At 40.9% G+C, this 20000-nt stretch overlaps 1 protein-coding gene across 5 annotated transcripts in view; it reads right to left on the reverse strand.

Moving 5' to 3' along the window:
* Positions 1–20000, reverse strand: part of oxr1a (oxidation resistance 1a) — a 184097-nt gene that overhangs the window by 22200 nt on the left and 141897 nt on the right. For 3 of the 5 annotated variants that reach the window (XM_054740517.2, XM_054740518.2, XM_054740516.2), the window contains exon 10: positions 18294–18459. In XM_054740517.2, the coding sequence (XP_054596492.1) occupies positions 18294–18459 (166 nt within the window). The other 2 variants (XM_054740520.2, XM_054740519.2) reach the window with 2 other exon arrangements.

The following is a 20000-nucleotide window of genomic DNA, read 5'->3' on the forward strand; positions in this document are numbered from 1 at the left end:
GGGAGCCTCGAGGAACATTTGAACAGTAAGTAAGTGCAGTCTATGATCTAATCCTTGCAGATGGATGGATGTCCTCTATACCTTTCCGGAGGCTGTAGAGTCGCATCGGTTGCTGGATGTTCTGCTGAGTCCTTGTTGCTGGTTGGTTTGTTCTGTCAGTGTTTTTGATGTTCGTGTAGGACCCAAAATGCAGTAATCCAGGGACCTCCCATGTAAGATGGTAATTTAGTCCATATTTATTAAAGAAACCAGGAGCAAACACAGGAAGAAAATGCTGGTAGTAAACAAGACAAACCAACAAATGAGAAGTGACCAAACAGGATGATTATGTTTACGTGTATTTATTTGGCAGACACTTTTATCCAAAGCGACTTACAATTTATAGCCTATAGGGCATGTTGTGATCTGTGGGTGAAACCGGAGAAGCCGGAGGAAACCCACACATGCATGGGGAGAACACGCAACTCCACGCAGAAAGGCTGCAGCCGAGTTTCGAACCTGCAACCTTCATGTTGCGAGGCAACAGTGCTAACAACTGCGCCACCATGCAGCCTAGAGGAGTATACAGGAGAATAAATACACAGAGGGGAGTGATGGGAGAGCATAAAACAGGTGATAAATGCTGATTGTCAAGAGGAAGGGGAGGCTAATGAGCTGGGTGGGGAGGCAGAAATAAAAAGACTCTAGGAGGATGAGGAAAATACTACAAGAAACCTACAGGGAAATTGAAAGCTAAAAGGAACTAGTAACACACGAGAGACAGCATAAAACTAGATGAACTGCATTTCTGGCAGAAATGCTGTTCAAATGCTGGATGCTGAAAATGATAGCTGAAGCTGCTGAATGGCTAAGTAAAATTTCAAAATTAGCTAAATGTATTTGAAGATTTAGGAGCAAAAATCTCTTAACACTTAATACAGCCCAAAAACAGCAGTTGAAGATTGGACTGAGTAACACTGCCCATCCATCCATTTTCGGCTGCTTATCCGGGGTCGGGTCCTTCCTAGTAAGGATATTTAGGATGACTGAGCCACGTCAACTGGCGCCTCTCGTTGTGGAGGAGCAGCGGGTCTACTCAGAGCCCCTTTTGAATGACAGAGCTTCTCACCCTATCTGTAATGGAGAGGCCAATCACCATGAGGAGAGAACTCATTTTCTCATCCCATTCTTTTGGTCACTACCATGACCATTAGTGAGGGTTGGAACATAGACTGACCAGTAACTGGAGAGCTTTGCCTTCCAGCTTAGGTCATCAATCCACCTATCAATCTTGTGCTCCATTTTTCCTTCACTCATGAACAAGACCCAGAGATCCTTAAACTCCTCCACACTCAACCCTGACCTGGAAAGGGCATTCTACCATTTTCAGACTCCAGACCATTGTCTCGGATTTAGAGGAGCTGACTCTCATCCCAGCTGCTTCACACTCAGCTGCAAACCCCTCCAGTGAGAGCTGAAGATTATGTTCTGATGAAGCTGACAGGACCACATCATCTGCAAAAAGCAGAGACTCAATCCTTAGGCCACCAAACAGATCCCTTCAATACCTTGGCTGTGCCTAGAAATCCTGTTCATAAAAGTTATGAACAGAATTGGGGACAAAGGGCAGTCTTGGCGAAATCCAACTCTCACCAGAAACAAGCCCACTGGCCAAAAATACGTGATAGAATGGTTTCTTCAGCTTGACGGCTTTCCTAACAGTTTGTGTCCACCAGTGGGTTCGGGTATTTAGCCCACAACAGGCACCGATGTCTCTGAAGCCGCAGCTCCAATAGGCCACCTCGACAACGGAAGCATGGCCCACTCAGACTCATTGTCCCCCGCCTCCCCGGGAACATTATGGAAGTTCTGCCAGAGGTGGAAATTGAAACTTCTTCTGACAGGAAACTCTGCCAGATGCTCCTAGCAAACCATCACAATACATTTGGGCCTGCCAGGTCTGACCGGCATCCTCCCCAACATTGAAGCCAACTGACCACCAGGTAGTGGTCAGTTGACAGCTCTTCCCTTTTCTTCATCCGATTTGCCAAGACATGCAGCCGCAGATCAGATGAAATGACAAAGTTAACCTTTGTGTCTGAATATATTGTTCAATATGGGCAATACATGATGAGCACATAAGTCCAACAACAAAACAAAGCTCAAATTCAGATCAGGGGAGCCATTCCTCCCCACCAAACCTCTCCAGGTCTCACTGTCATTGCTCACATGAGCGTTAAAGTCCCCAGAAGAATGAGGGCGTCACCGGAAGGAGCACTCTCTAGCACCCCTCCAAAGACTCCCCCCCCAAAAAAAAAATTGAGAGAGAGAGAGAGAGAGAGAGAGAGAGAGAGGGGACTCATGCTTGGATGGACTGATGGACAAATAGTTGAATGGATGGATAGATAGATAGACAGACAGACAAAGAGTCAAAGAGACAGACAGAGAATGGGTCAAACCTTTTCATACTGACAGCATCAGCTGCTAAACTCTTTCAAACCAACTGCGAAATTTTCAGGTGTGTCCCAGAAGCAACACGCCACGCCGCTTTTTGCCGTATGACGCTTCTGGGACACGCCAGTTTCCACAGTCAACACAAGGCTAGACAGGACATCACACAGTTTCAATGTGAAATCCCCGGTAATGTCCTAAAAAGTACTGCAGCGATGCAATTTAATGTATATGTGACTAAAGTGTGACTAAATGGCTTATTTGCTCAGCATTGTTCCAGAAGTGCAGCAGTTTGTTTTTCATTGCTTTAATCCTGGCAGCGGAGGGTAACATCTTATTTGACATCAAAAAGAAATATCAAACATGATTTTTCCTTCTTTTTGGTTTAATAGCAGATTGCATAAACAAACAGTCACTTTTGAAGTCTCGAGGGATCTTGTGATCTTGCACGTCAAGCGAGGAAGACCCTCCCAGTGTGTAATGGACCGTATTGAAGCTTGCGAGAAAAATGTTTTGCTGTCGTTTAATGCATCCAGTGTGAAACAGGGGTCAGAGTCAGAGACAGGCAAACAAAGAGACATACACAGACAATTTAAGAGTCAGAGAGACAGAGACAGACAAACTGAGAAAGAGGAAAGAAGGAACAGACAGATATGTAGACTGAAATAAGGGGCAAGAGTCAGAAAAACAAATACTAACAGAGAGACTGAGACCGAAGGGTTAGGGTTCCTTGAGGACCAGGGTTAAGAAACGCTTGTCTAAGGTGAAAGTTAAAACAAATGTGAGGACAAAAGAATTACCAGCTCAGTGGCCTAGTGGTATGAGTGTGCCCTAAGACTGGGAGATCAGGGTTCAAATCCTTGTCAGGTCACACCAATAATTTGGGACCCAATGACTCCCTGCTTGACCTCAGCATTAAGGGGTTGGATTGGGGGTTAAACCACCAAATGGTTCTCGAGCACAGCTGTGTCTGCAGCTCACCGCTCCCCCAGGGATGGGTCAAATGTGGAGGACAAATTTCACACACACAGTGTGTGTGACAACTATTGGGACTTCAACTTTTAACTTTAGGTAATGTTTTCACAATGACAGAGGCTGCATTTGAACCTGGGTCTGTTGGACTAAAGTGCAAGTAACGCCTAAATTTACTTTTTTTTTGCTGATAACCTGTATAGATGAGTGTCTAATGGTGCTACAGACATGTGTAATCATTAATGTGGTAGTTTAGTGCAACTTACTTTAAATTTATATTTCAACCCGAATTATATCTCCATCTTCAGGTAAAACACTCTGCTCCACATTTATTTACAGTAGAATCAGCTGTGGCTAATGGCTAAGCTGGAAAATGTCAGCAAAGTACTACGTGGCTGCACTGCACTGGTCTCCAGGTGAGGCAGCCGCACCTCCACCTGGCTTAACCACACACATGCTGATATGACATGTTGGCGCTCTGAGCCACTTGCCTCCTTGAAAAAAATGCCCTCCTCCCCTTTTCATCTAATGATCGCGGTTAACAGGAAATCCTCCAGAATGCTGCAAAATCTGTGTCTGCTTTTCAGTCTTGTGGGAGTGTCGCCACCATCAGCGTCAGCTCTGAGGACGTTTGCAGCCGCAAACAAAACTGTCAGCAGCAAGGTAAAAAATAAACTTTTTCTGTGTTTTAAAAAAGAACAAACAATGCAGTTAGAGCAATTGCTCAACATTTTAATTTTCGGAAAAGCCAACAAGGTTATTTGTCCACAGCAATGTCAGAGGTCAAACAGACAGTCAAGTGTCCAGCAGCTTTCCTCTGCTAGGAATGTTGTGTTTTTCCCTGTACCAAAACAATTTCATCCCTAGCGGCACCATCTGGAAACTAAGCCAAAATAGTCTCCCATGATTACCAGAAGCTGCAACCTCCAAAGCCTAATGCAGAAGGTGAGATTTTTACTCTCCTTATAAAATGATTTTTATTTTGGAAATTATTTATTTCAATCTACAGGTTTACAATCATATTCTGTGTTATCCACAATGAATGTTCTATCTAAAGTAATTTAATAATTAATCAATCAACATAAATCTTGATTATTTCATTATTACTTCTGATCTTAAATGCACTAAATGATTCTACTTGATTTAATAATGATTTATTATCAGTTACATCCACATATTAATGTCAGTGTTAACAAATCAATGTTGAACAGATTTACTCCATATATTAAATTAAAATGAGCTTTCTGTGTGTCTCAGAAAAGAGAGTGTTTGAGGACTAATGATAAATGCCCATTCAAATTTATCAGATCTGGCTGATTAAAGTTTATAAACAGTCATTTCTTAAAAGTGATCTCACTTCCTATCACGTCCCATCTGGGCAGTTCCTATCCCCTCCTATCAAAGGAGTGGAAATGTGGGTAACACTTTAGTCTAGGGATCACAAATTAACCATAAATTAACTGCCAATTAATATGCATATTGGTGGACTGCTACGTCTGAATTAGTTATCATTAAGCACCTATTAAGAGCTTATTACTAATGCCGTAATTCTAACATTAACAAGCCATAAATGAAGAGTTTTATCAAAATAAGCCATTCATAATGGTTTGTTAACTGAAAGTAACTGGTTTGTTGCTGATTAACACACATACTAATTAGTTTAAATCGATATGTGGCTTTAAACGAAGTAATTCAAGGGGAACATATTCTTTTTTTTTTATTTTTTCTTCGTTTATTTCATTCAAAATACAAACAAATAAAACATATAAACAATAAGAATTACATAACAAAAAAATCAAATTTGAACGAAAAGGAGCAGAATGAAGAAAAAACATCTTATAATTTCGGCCCCCTCTTCCAGTAGAAATAATCAATCTATATATAATTACCATTTGTCAGGCACACATACAAATTCATTTTAAACTATTTCCTGTTCTAAATTCCAGTGCAATCATGATCATTGATTTAATTTACATTTTCATAATTATTTAGTACACTCAATTTGGTACATTTTTTGAATATATTAAATGACAGTTTTTTTTATTTCCCTTTTAAGGTTATTCCATAATTTAACACCATTTACAGATATAATCCACTGCTTAATTTTAGTTCTAAATCTAGGTTTGGTAAACACATCAGTTTCTTTCAGCATTGAATTACTAGTTCTCTTTTCAAATATCCCCTGAATGTTTGTGGCAGAGTACCTAAATTGGCTGTATACATGGTTTGTATGATTTTCCAGTATTTTAAATCATGAAATTTCAGTAATTTATGTGTAATACACAATGGGTTTGATGGATCTCTACAGCCACTATAATTGATGATTCTCAGAGCTCTTTTTGTTAAAATAAAAAAGGGTTGTGTATAGTTTTTGTATGTTGCTCCTCAGATTTCTACACAATAAGTATGGAACAATCAGTGAATTTTACAATGCCAACACACCAGAATTAGTAAAAACTTGACTCTATGTAATACTCCTAAGGATTTGGCAATTTTACCTTTTATGTAACTAATATGGCATTTCCATGACAAGTCTCCATCAATAAAAACTCCAAGAAATGTAGTTATTTTACTCTTTGAATTGCAATCCCATCTATTTACAATGACACATCACTGTTCTTTTTATCATTAAACAGTATAAAATTTGTTTTATTAAGATTCAGTAATAACCCTAAACCCAACTACCTCCCTCCCCTGTCCAAACAGAGGTGAGGAGAGCTGCTTATCGCGGCTGCATGCACTGATGTGTGGAGAGTCCCCAACCCTACCTCCCCACCTAGTGGACACTTATGTTGTGTAATGTCTGAAGTCTGTTGCATTTCTGTCTGAGGTGTTTTTTGCATAGCAAAGCTGCCCAACCTGTGGAGGGTAACTCTGAAGTGCCTTTTTTTCCTCCACCTGACCCAATCCGCATGTAAACCCCTCTGATCTCTATTAAGGTGGCGCGACTAGGGTTGCGAATGACCACAGTCACCAATTCTTTTCATGTATCTATGCCTATGTCTGTATGTCTGATCCCAGAATTGTGTGTACAGAAACTAATTTCCCTCTGGGATTAATAAAGTATCTTTGAATTGAATTGAATTTGAAGTCAACAGATACAAGCTGATTCAAGTCGCAAGTCAATGGCGTTCAAGTTCGAGTCAAGTCGTAAGTCTTAATAGATTTTATTGAGTCAAGTCAGAAGTCATTAAAATAATGACTTGAGTCTGACTCAAGTCCAAGTCATGTGACTCAAGTCCACACCTCTGCTATTTACTTTCTCAATGTGGAATGTATGGAAAATTGTAGAGCTCTTGGGAAAATTTGAGCAATTTTAATAATTATCTTTAAATAATGACATAAAAAGGTAAAAAAGAGCAATGATAACAGTCCACCCAATACAATTATATGTTGGTATATGAATGCTTTGCATGATTCTTATTGTGGTGAAATCACAACTGGTGAAGTTGAATTTGTAGCATAAAGTAAATTTTGTTTCACAAACAGGGACATGGGTTCTGCACACTTGTACACAGGAAGAAAATAATCTAAAATTAATGTAAACATTCTTCAGCAATCCTTTGCTGTAACTCCAAAACTCAACTTGCATCTTGATTTGAAATACTTTGTCCAAAATTATTCTCACCCATCTGTTTGTGCTAAGATGTTCCATGAGCTCTTCCAGTTTTATCAACTGCTCGTGGCTGTGGTTTTTGTATCAGACCCTGTGAGGTTCTCGTCATGAAAACTAATGTGGAAAAATAAAGAACCAATTTCACTACAAAACAAGAGGTAACAACAATGTTTGACTGACAAAATCAAAGGAGTATTAGCTTATTATTTTCACTATTACCAGCAGGTTACCATGCTATTTATTACTCTTCATTCTGAAAATAATCCCTAAATAAACATTTTAAAACATACTTTGTTACCATATGAATAAGTTCAAATACATTATTTATGTTAGACGTTTATATCGTTAATTTTTCACGTTCCGGTCATTCGGCCATATTGATTCACGTAAACCACGACAGGTGTTCTGCTCTCTCTTGTTCACTGTGGCAGAGCATGTTCACATATCCGGAGGGAGATTATACCCAACGGAAGGGGTGAGAGTTCTAGGACGAGTATGTGGAAGCTAGCTAGCTGGGCCTAGCTTGTTTTAACATTTGTTACAGCACCTTTAATAAGATTTGTACAATTCCAATTGTCTTATCGATTAATATTTGGAAAAAGGGAGCAGAAACAGGCCACTTAGCTTATAACTGTGTTTTATATCTTATCTTTGAACAAGATAAACTTTTAGAAGTAACACGACCTTAAAAACCCAAAAGCGAGGTCTAAAGAGGTTCACAGCCTAGGGCTCCTTGATACAGGGTCCCCAGAAAAATCAATTTGTAAATATAAATTAATAAAATAAACAATATTATTTGGTAGAAATAACTTAATAAAATACAACATAATATATTATGTGGCAATCATAAGAATGTCCAGATACATTTCAACTCTCCTTTGTAAAAGGATATTTGAGCTGAAAGCTAAGAAAAAAAAAAACGTCAGCAGCAACAGAGACAATCCACTCAAGTCCAATGGAACTGTGAATTGCGCAATTCAGCAGCAATCAACTGTGAATTTTTAACCATTCTTTAGCAGAAAAATGGGCATATCTGCTTTTTCAGGAAGGATATCCAATCTTTCTGCTCTTAAGGTGTCTCCAGCTGTAGAGAACACACTCTCAGATGGGGTGGAGGATGCCTACATATGCAGAATGCTTTCAGCCAGCCATGACAGCAAGAGCAGAGTGTCTCTCTTGCTCCACTGACATAGGGTGGTGCTATCCTTGCAGAGGATGGTGGTCAAGCTTCTTTACAGCTGGATCTCCTGATCCACTCTATGGGCCGGAGAAAGAACAAGCTGTCGTTGTTGGAATGACTGTAGCTGGTTGTCCTCTTCTTCAAAGACTTCCTCCAAGGCAATTTTTGTTTATTTATTTACTGGTGGGACCTGAAATTAAATGGACAGAAGAATGATGTTTATTTTAATTTGGAAACTGATCTTTCACCCTTTACAATGCATATAACATTTTGTGGCAGCTTAAAAGAGAGGCACCTGGCTGCAGCAAAATGGCGGACCGGAGCTCCAAAAAATGACCTCCATGGCTTATCAGAAGCAATTGTTTGACCCAAAAAGTCACATGACAAAGTCACGTGCATGGTGGAAATTACATCCCCCCATCGGAAATTATTGTTCATGAGTGATCACGAGTTGTAAAGGCTAAAATTAACGTAAGTGACAAGTGTTTTTTAAAATTATTTTCGAATTTAAGTCATATACTTTCAAATATGCATTCTATAATCTTCAGCTAGCACACTGCTGCTAACCACTTAAGACATTCTCCCTCTCCTGATAATAACATTTTACTTTAATTTGCAGTCAGTACAAGACAAGACAAGACAAGACAAGACAAGACAAGACAAGTCTTATCTTGTGTCTTGTTTTGTGATTGATCCCATAGTGGGGGTAATTTGGGAAATACCACAGCCCAGGACAGATAGAAAAGAGTACAAAAGTGACCAAGAATGCAATAAGATAAAATAATAAGGCAAGACACTATATCCAACAACAGTTCCTCTGTAGACACACACACAGTAAGCATTATGGATGGGGGTTGTGAAACAATGTGGAAGTAATAATACATAAAAAGTATCAGCTGTTCTGCTACACTTAATATTTACAGTCCAAGTGGAAGACAACTGTAAATACAGGCATGAACACGTAAGAACACATGTACAAATACATATATCAAGTGTATTATGAATGGTCACCAAGCAGAATTGGACTCATTGTCTCGTCTTGTCTTCTTCCGCCTATCCAGGTCCGGGTCACGAGGACAGCATCCCAACTTGGGAGTTCCAGACAGTCCTCTCCCCAGCCACCTCCACCAGCTCCTCCGGCAGGCCCCCAAGGCGTACCTGGGCCAGTTCGGAGATGTACTTGATTGTGTCCTGGGTCGGCCAGGGGGCCTCCTACCTGCAGGACAAGCCTAAAACAACTCCCTGGGGAGGTGTCCAGGAGTCATTCTAACAAGATGCCCATACCACCTCAACTGACTCCTTTTGATATGGAGGAGCAGCGGCTCTACTCCAAGTGCCTCCCGAATGTCCGAGCTCCTCACCCTATCCCTAATGTTGAGCCCAGCCACCCCGCGGAGAAAACTAATTTCGGCCGCTTGTATCCGCGATCTTGTTCTTTCGGCCATTACCCAAAGCTCATGACCATAGGTGAGGACTGGGTGGTAGATCGACTAGTAAATCGAGAGCCATGCTTTCTGGCTCAGCTCCTTCTTCACCACAACAGACAGGTTCAGCGTCCGCATCACTGTAGATGCTGCTCCAATCCGCCTGTCGATCTCCCACTCCCTCATGAACAAGACCCCAAGATACTTGAACTCCACCACTTGAGGCAGGACCTCTCTCCTGACCTGGAGTTGGCAAGTCGCCCGTTTCCGGTCAACAACCATGATCTCTGAGTTGGAGGTGCTGATCCTCATCCCAGCCGCTTCACACTTGGCTGCGAACCTCCCCAGCAAGAGCTGTAGGTCAGAGCCTGATGAAGCTAGGAGGACCACATCATCCGCATAAAGCAGAGATGAGATTCTCCTGCCACCTAACCCCACACCCTCAACACCGCTTTGTCTAGAAATCTTTTCCATAAACGTTATGAACAGGACCGGTGACAAAGGGCAGCCCTGGCGGAGTCCAACCCTCACTGGGAACAGGTCTGAATTACTGCCGGCTATGCGGACCAAACTCGCACTCCTCTGATACAGGGATTGAATGTCCCTTAGCAAAAGACCATCCACCCCATACTCCCGGAGTGTCCTCCACAGGGTGCCTCTGGGTACACGGTCATAAGCGTTCTCCAAATCCACAAAACACATGTGGATTGGTTGAGCAAACTCCGATGACCCCTCCATCAACTTAGCAAGGGTAAAGAGTTGGTCCACATTTCCACGGCCAGGATGAAAACCACATTGTTCCTCCTCTATCTGAGGTTCAACTATCGACCGGACCATCCTCTCCAGTACCTTGGAGTAGACCTTGGAGTGTGATCCCCCTATAGTTGGAACACACCCTCTGGTCCCCCTTTTAAAAATTGGGACCACCACCCCAGTCTGCCACTACACAGGAACTGCCCCTGATGACCACGCAATGTTGCAGAGACGTGTCAACCCAGACAGTCTAGAACATCCAAAGCCTCGAGATACCCAGGTCGGATCTCATCCACCCCAGGGGTTCTGCTGCTGCGTAGTTGTTTGACTACCTCAGCGACTTCTGCCCCAGAGAATGGACAGTCCATCCCCAAGTCTCCCAGCTCTGGTTCCTCCTCGGAATGCATGCTCCCCATCCCCACTGTAAGTAGTAGGAACATGTAGCTGCCTTCCTCCCCTGAGGCGTTGGATGGTTTGCCAGAACCTTTTTGGAGCCAGTCAAAGCACCATCTAGTACTCATCCCAGAGACTCCAAAAAGGGTGAGTACTCTGAACTGTTATTTGGTGAATAAGCACAAACAACAGTCTTTCTCCATGGTCTCGCTAAACTCATGCATGAGATTTTGCCTCAGCAACTGCCACTGCTGCACCTTGCTTGGCTCTCCAGTACCTGTCTGCTGCCTCTGGAGACCCACATACCAGCCATGCCCTGTAGGCCTCCTTCTTCCGCTCGGGGGTTACCGCCACGACTGGCACCGGCCACCTTGCGACCACAGCTAACAACAGCCGCCTCAACAATTGTAGAGCGGAACAAGGCCCATTCAGACTCATATCCCCCACTGCTCTCAGGATGTGGTCAAATCTCTGCCGGAGGATGGGAGTTGAAGACCATCTGGACACGTTCATCTGCCAGGTAAACCCAGCCGTCTCTCACAGTAAATTTGAGTCTACCAGGTCTGCGCAGCATCGTCCCCTGCCATCTGATCCAGCTCACCACCAGGTGGTAATCAGTTGACAGCTCTGCTCCTCTCTTTACTCGAGTGTCCAAAACATACAGTTTCAGGTCAGATGATACAACTACAATGGGGTGGGGAACCCTGGTCCTCGAGGGCCGGTGTCCTGCATGTCTTTGCGCCAACACTTCTGATTCAGCAGTTGATTCACCTGGTCAGCAGCTCATCAAGTTCTGCAGAAGCTTGCTAATCACCTGCTGATTGAAATCAGCTGTGTTGAAGCAGGGTTGAAACTAAAATATGCTGGATAGCGGCCCTCTATGGACCAGGGTTCCCCACCCTGAACTACAAAGTCAATCATTGACCTGTAGCCTAGGCTGCCCTGGTAGCAGGTATACAGATGGGCATCCTTATGTTTGAACGTAGTGTTTGTTATGGCCAAACTGCGACTTGTGCAGAAATCCAATAACAGAACACCACTTGAGTTCAGATCGAGCGGGCCTTTCCTTCCAATCACACCACTCCAGGTCAAGCTGTCATTGCCAAAGTGAGCATTGAAGTCCCCCAGCAGGACTATGGAGTCCCCAGTCAAAGCACCATCTAGTACTCATCCCAGGGACTCCAAAAAGGGTGAGTACTCTGAACTGTTATTTGGTGAATAAGCACAAACAACAGTCAGGACCCATTTCCCGACCCGAAGGTGCAAGGAAGCTATCCTGTCGTCCCCCGGAGAAAACCCCAACACACAGGCAGAGAGTTCTTGGGCTAACAGAAAGCCAACCCCAGCCCTCCGCCGCTCACCCAGAGCAACTCCAGCATAAAAGAGAGTCCAACCCGGACCGGACAAGATCTTACTAGCATAGGCTACAACATGCCTGTCACAGTCACACACCTGATAGAGACTAGCACTCAAGCAGTGGGCAGAGAACCTGACCTCAAGGTAGAAGTCTTTGTCACAATCAGGAAGTGCCAGGCACAGAGTTGAGCATAACGCGGCCTTCAAGTTATCCATGGCCTGCTGCTGCTGCTCAATCCACTGAAAAGGCACATCCTTTTCAGTAGGGCAGTCAAAAGGTCTCGCCATCTCTGCGAAGTTCTCCATGAACTGGTGAGAGTTGTTGCACACAACTAGAAAACTCCAAAGTTCAGAGCCATTCGTAGGAGGTTTGATGTTGGCAACACCCTGAACTCTACCATGTTGAGGCTGCACTCCCTAAAGTCCCACAAGGAGGCCAACTAACTGTACCTTCAACCTGCACCACTGACCTTTGGTGAGGGAGATTTTTGCACCTGCAAATGCGAGCTGACCCATGACATGGTCCAGCTCGGACATGTGGTCGTCCAAAGTGTGTTTACAAATCAGCAAATTCTAGATGTAGCTTCATTCACTCTGGCAATCTTCTAATCCTGGTTTTTGACATTCTCATTGTATTTATCCACCCCTTGCACCAGATGGATGATGTGCCCATTTTGTCCACACTTATAACCTATAGAAATCTCCCGCCTCTCTAACTGTCTGTGTTTTAGGCTTAACTGATTTATGTTTAACATTTGCTTGGTTTATGCAAAACTCACTTATCTCTGAAGTTTGAGTTTGATTGGCAGGCATTACATTTATTTGATACTGCTGAGCTTTTATTTATTTTATTAACAACTATAATTTACTGCTTGAGTATTTTTTTGTTGTTGTTCTGTGTGCGCACGAAGCGGTACAAGTGATATTGCTGCTGGAATTTATAATTTTATCCTTCTTAGCAGCAGCACCGCAGGTGCTCTCCATGTCCAGAATCTGCATACGCCAGGTCCTTAGTTAACTTAAAGTTGTGCATTTTTCTCCTACGTTTTTAAAATAAATCCCAAAGTTTGCATGGAAAGTTGCTTACAGTCTTCCGATCCCGTTTTGTGCATAAGCATATCTTCTGGGATTCTACTCATTATCAACACATGCTTTGGGTTGATTCCTTCTCCCCTACATCAACAACTTAACTCTGGCTGCAACAAGGTGCTCATGATTAGTTTTATTTCTTTGACTGTCATTAATCAAGGCTAGGCCAAAAATAAAACAGTTTGATGTTTGCTTTTTAGGGCTCAATTAGTGAATATAGTTATGTTAATAATTGACTAATAGGATCCCAGCGGTGCCTGTGTCAGGTAGCTAGTTCAGAAATGTTTAGTTTGTTTATGGTATAGTACGGTATACGGGGCCCTGGGAACTTCTGATTATGGTTTTCTGTACAAATGGCTCACAGGAGATACAACTTCTTGTACATTTATGTTTTGGTCTAATTTTTAATCCAATTTTTGGTGGTGCCTCCACTTAGATGAAAAATTATTAATTTCCCATTTACCCCTGCTAAGAATAAACTGAAGCTCAATAGTTGTATTAATTTAAATACACTTGCATGAAACAACAAAATTCCTAAGAAAATATGAGAAACATCAATGCGAGAATCAAATTTATATCAACACTTTAGTTACCATTAAACAAATATTGTTCATTTTCAGTTGAATGAAAAAAATGAACTCAAAATAAAACATGTTGCAGGCCTGAATTGGTGCTTTGGTGAACAGTGGCCAGAAACAAACAGCCTCTTTGAGCAAGTAAACATAATAAGCATGTGCACTGATTAGATTTTTGTACTCACAAATCCTTGGGTTTGTTTGGTAAATGGAAGATGTTAGATGTGCAGATTCCTTTGTAATGCAGCTGAATATGATGAATAGGCAGTGGATGGCAAAGGTAAACCCCAGAGGTCCTTGACAACAATCCCACACATGACACCCAGGATGTAAAATGGCCAATTCTTGTGTTCTGCCATAAAGTATTCAATATAAACGGCTTTTGTTCTCATTTTAAATGACAAAGAAATAGTTTCAGTTTGATGAACTACTTTATGCTCTACTCCTCTAACATTTATTCACATTTTAAAAAATCTTGAACACACTTTTAAATTAGATGTTAATATTTCCTTATTTCAAAACACTTGAGGACTTGCTATTAAATAGCACTGCTCAACTGGGCTACATATTTCTGTCATTGAAGTGGGTTTTAACCAAGCCCCCATAATTAGGGTCTGGAAATGAAGCAAAACAGGACACTCTCCCGATGGAAATGTGGTACAATGAAAGACAAATACCTCCTCTGCGAATGCCTCTGTGTTTGCTGCTTCCCTGATCCTGTCTCAGGATTCATCATTATCCACTTTCGATTTAAATCTGGGGCCAATATGGTGGTCTCCTCCAGGAAACTTTGGATTTCAGCATCCTTAAATTTTCAAAGAAAGAAAAATGTGACATCACAACTATGTATTTTTGACTGTCAAGTTTATTTATGATAAATAAATCATCAATTGTACCTGGTATCATTTGGAAAGATCTTTCCAAATATGCTCCTTGTGAAGGCAGAGTCATCTTCTTGCGTGGTGTAGTGTTGTAGCTTTTGCAAGATGTGCAAAATCTCACCACAGGTTGGACTTAAGTTGCTGGAGCCTGCTAGTGTGGAGGTGTGTATATATATATATATATATATATATATATATATATATATATATATATATATATATAAAATGGCACTGATGTGTTAGCTGATTAATTACCTACAGTTACAACAGGAGAGGAGGTGCAAACATTATCACTGCTGCTGCATTGGAATTTATTAGTCCGGAGCATTCATTTTCAAATTTTTTGTGTGCAAATGCTTCTGTTATTTATAGTTCATAGTGTTTCCTCCATTTGATGAAATATATACTTTGAAATTTGACCTGCTGTCATCCTTTTTTCTTAAGGGTCCCATGTGTGAAATCCATTGAAATCATGATGAAAAAATGTGACTCTTTAGCGCCGTGCAGTTCACAGAAAGAATAGCAGCTACGGTGGCTCACTCATGAGTTTGATTGTATAATCAATTTTGAACCCACACAACCCACACAAAGCTTTAAACAACCTACTTGACCTTTTTAAAAACGCATTTATAATTATGACTGTTTTATCAACCTACCAGCTTTGAAGGAAGCTAGTTCTGTTATATCTTGAAGCCGTCACTATTCACACACGGCGGAGGGGTGACATCAGCCGGGAGCTCAAGCTCACCTGTTGTGAGAACCTGTGTTGTGAGAAGTTGTGTTCCCCTGAACTATTCTGTTCCCCCCCCCCCCGTGTTGGGAGATTGCACTTCTGGCTATTTTCACAACATTTGGAATAAACTTTTACAGGAAAATGATGTAATGTAATGTAATAATGTTATGCTTGTGATTTTGTAATCTATATTTCCTCCTAAAAACAATAAAAAGATACAGTAAAAACTTTCTTGTTCACTCTTTTGCAGCAAGCTTATGAATCATTTTTGAAAGTTATGTAAAAGGATGTAATCTCACTCAGTTTAACCATCTTTTATTTGAGGTATTTTAGTCCTCATAATGGACAATAAGTTATGTGAATTTCAAAATATTTGCTCTTGATTGCCTAGGGGAAACAGAATATTTCAGGGATTATAATTTCCCACAACAACCATTTCACATTTGATGTAAACAAACTAGCTGCCACTACCAGCTCATATGGAAATGGAGTGATCACTGGCTGCTCATTATCCACGGCTGGTGAAGGAGGGTTGGTGAGCCGGGGAAACGCTGTGGAAGTCAAGTAAACAATATTGACTTAGCCACCAGCTAATCGTAGCTCACGGCTGGCGTGGTGAAGATGGGCGTCACGAACTACTAGTTAGCCATGGCTAAAGCCGGGGAAGATGCTGTGTATGCTGCGACTGTATACAGGCTTTAGAAAGGACCGGGAGTTCTGGTACTAGGAAAAGATGAATGAACAACTTGAGGTGAGTTTGGGAGTCAGAGACACTAATCGGAGGCTGACGTCCAGATAAAAGCAGGAGGGGATTTGAACATATGTGGCTTCCTAGTGTTGGTCATGACAAACTGACACGTGTCTTTTGATTTAATTATTTTTTTAATTCAAACTAACAAGTACAGCAACGGTGTAGCTATTCTTTTCTATTTCTTAGTTGAATTAGCAAACTCCATGCTTCCAGGGTGCACTGCTGCCCTCTGCTGGTTCTTTCAGGTTACATTCACAGTCCAAACGGGTAACGTGGAGTTCGTATGTCCCTAAACAGCTACTGTATTTTAAGATGGTGGATGACCATGGAGCGTCAACCACAGTTTATGTATATAAAAATGTATAATTTCAAGTTGAGATGAATATTTAGAATTGATGTTGGTGGTTAGTGAAAAAGGACAAGTTTGTGAACTGGAAACAGGATTTGATAACAAACTGGTAAAAATATCACACACTGGGGCTTTAAAGTAGGTAACACTTTATAATAATGGTCCCAAAATTGGCTTACCTAATGAGTCACTAATGATAAAAAAAAATCAGGATTTAATTTATTAACTAATGATTACCTAAGCTTAACAATCACCCCACGGTAGATTTACTAGCTAAATATTCCTGAATGATTACTTAATGGTTGGTTATTCATGAAATGATTAGATAATTAATAAGACACTAATGATTACCTAATCTTCACAAAATCAGCTTACCTACAAAGTAACTAATGCTGAAAGAATCAGTATCAAATGATTAACCAATGATTACATAAGCTTCACAACCACCCCATGATGGATTGATTAGCTAATGATTCTTTAATGACTCCTTAATCCTTACTTAATGGTTGGTAATTCATAAAATGAATTATATACCTAATCACCCACTAATGATTAAATAATAAAAACACAAGCTTTACACCCAGCCCCAAACCTATTTTATTAGCTGACAATTGTTAAATGTTAATGCATTTGAGACCTGTAACAGCTACGATTCTTCTCTTGTCTGATGTTAAGTAAGGCGTGTGTTTGTTTGTATCTGATGTTGTGATGACAGGCGGCGAGTGTTCAGGCTCTCTTTTTAAGAGCCTTGTTATATAAATTTGGTAATTGTTTTAATGAGACTCCCGGTTTTATTTTGCTAAGTCACACGCCCTTATATTTTCACAGGAGATGTTCAGAGGTTGAAGTCTGTGTTCAACATGTGTTCATAAACGAACAGCATTTAATTAGCATTAACGAGCTGTTACTGCGGATTGGACTTTACTGTCACCCAGATTATCTTACTAAGAATGTTTTTTTCTGAAAACAGGTCTGTATAACTGACATCACCCTGTCTTATTTAGAAGGGTTTTCATTCACCCACTCCAGCTGCAGCCGCTGAGATCAGAAACGGGGATCCGTGCTGCAACCAGAGCAATAAATCTGCACATTTCCAGCAGTACGCTTTTGCCAAAAGACTTGTGCAATTATCAGATTTTGATTTTACTTCCGCAAAATGCTAATTTTAGATTAGATATCACAGAAAACAGGGAAGGCTTGCCATCAAATTTAAAAGACATTCCTCATTAATTACAAGTCAGGCAGGATGGCTCGCTGGCTGCTTCCAGGCGAGAGACTTTCAAGTGCGTCGTGTTAGAGACCTGTTTTACTGTATGGTCACAGTCTTACGATTAAAAGAAGAGAAAACAAACTTCAATGAAGACACAAAGACAAACACGCTGTATCCTCTTGTTCCTGGAACCACATCTTCCTGTGTTTAGCTCACTGGTTGAGTAGTCATTCATTCATTCATACATCCGAGCGCAGCCACAGTTGCAGCTCTCCACTCCCCAGGGGGATAGGACAAATGCAGAGACAGATTTCACCAGTGTGTGATGATGACTAATGTGACTTTCAACATTCAACTAAGGGCAGCAGAAACTGCATGTAGAATTGGCATGTCAATTGTGATTGACTTGGAAGTTGCATTGTGTTAAGTGTTCCCTTTATTTTCTGACCAGTGTATATCCCAATCTAATCAGAACTAGAAGCTATTTTACAACTGTAAATTCTGTTATTAAGCCAAACACAAATCCTTATTTGCATTTCTTTGTTCTTTGTGGGGCCATAGAGATAAGTCAAACTACAGACCTCTCCTGTGGAACTGCAAACCAGTATTCATTCCTCTTGCCCTGCTGGGCATACTGCTGCATGGAGGCACTGGCATTGGAAACAAATGTCTTCTTCATGGGCTTCCCCACTTGCAGACACAGGAATTTGTGAGTGCGGTGCTTCCTCCTTTCAGCAGACCCTGTACCTGAATAAACAAAAAAGTTTCATGATCACAGGGGCTTTAAACACTGGTTTGACTAAATAGCTAGGACAGTTAAATCTGCCCGAACAAGGCCAAAACATGCATGATTCTGGAATTTACTGAAGATTCTGCATGGATCAAATGAAAAACATCTAAACAATTATTATGAAGGCTTAAGACATCCCCAGTGAAGTTTTATGTTTAGATGGAATCAAGATGACATTCCTCAGTGCTTCACAGCTGCATGCTGAACTAACCGTCTGATTCTCTGGGAGTATTAATATGAAAACAATTATTAAAACTTTTTAAATGGAAAAATAACACAAAAAAATCAAAAGCCATCTCCCGGACTAAATGTGAACACTGATCATTTATGATTTCATTATCTTCTATTCCATACAGGGAGCTTCAGTCAGTGTTTGGCAAAAACACATTAGTTCTGTACTGTTAACTCAAAGGGAACTGGTTTACAATAACATAATATTGGGAGATGATTATAGGTTTACAAGAGGCTGAATGAAATCACCGTTAACAATAGAAGCAAACTAGAGATGGTAAAAAAAGATGGAGGCTGCTGCTCATACTTGTGTGATACATTATAATTTAAGTACACAGAATCCTGTGGAGCTCCTCTTGATATGTTCCTGAGATCCAATCTGACCTGCGTGGTAAGGACTGCCAGGCAGAAATCCACTACCATCTTGTTCTAAATCTTTTGAAGATTCCAAATACGGTTTCAGCTATGGTGGGTCAGAGGAGCAAAAACCAGTCAGTTATGATACACAAATTTTTACTGAAATGCTGCTAAATAAAACATAGAAATCATGTCAGTAATGGCTAAGCTGTAAAACGTAAAGGCAGGGTTGGATCTGAAAGGATCAGGGTGTCTTACAGTGTGCTACTTTTAATTTGAGTTGTACACTTAATTACAGGTTAAAATAAAAAAAAAATGCAGAAAATTAAGCTCCTTAAGGAAAACAGGTATACTGATATATTTGTCTGGTCAACGAAACAGCAAAAGAGTGCAGGCTGTCAGATTTAGCTCAGTTTTAAGGCAACTTAACTTGAATCAAACTAGCAGTTTATCCTACATATAATTTGTTTTATACTCTCAGGAGTTTTTCCACAAGAAAATTTGAAATATTTGGTTGGGAAAATCCACACAATTTGCACACAAAAAAAATCTGTACTAGGATATTTTCTACCTGTACATAGAAAAATGTATTTCTGTGTTTAAAACATTTGCTGTAATCCTTTTAATTAAAATCAGAGAGAACATAGAAACAAGAGCCCATTGAATGCTGTCTCATGTGACATTTACAGTGGGGCAAAAAGTATTTAGTCAGCCACTGATTGTGCAAGTTCTCCCACTTAAAATGATGACAGAGGTCAGTAATTTTCATCATAGGTACACTTCAACTGTGAGAGACAGAATGTGAAAAGAAATCCATGAATTCACGTGGCAGGATTTTTAAAGAATTTATTTGTAAATCAGGATGGAAAATAAGTATTTGGTCAATAACAAAAATTCAACTCAATACTTT

The sequence above is a fragment of the Nothobranchius furzeri genome, chromosome 5, assembly GCF_043380555.1.
Source record: "Nothobranchius furzeri strain GRZ-AD chromosome 5, NfurGRZ-RIMD1, whole genome shotgun sequence".
Lineage (NCBI taxonomy): Eukaryota > Metazoa > Chordata > Actinopteri > Cyprinodontiformes > Nothobranchiidae > Nothobranchius > Nothobranchius furzeri.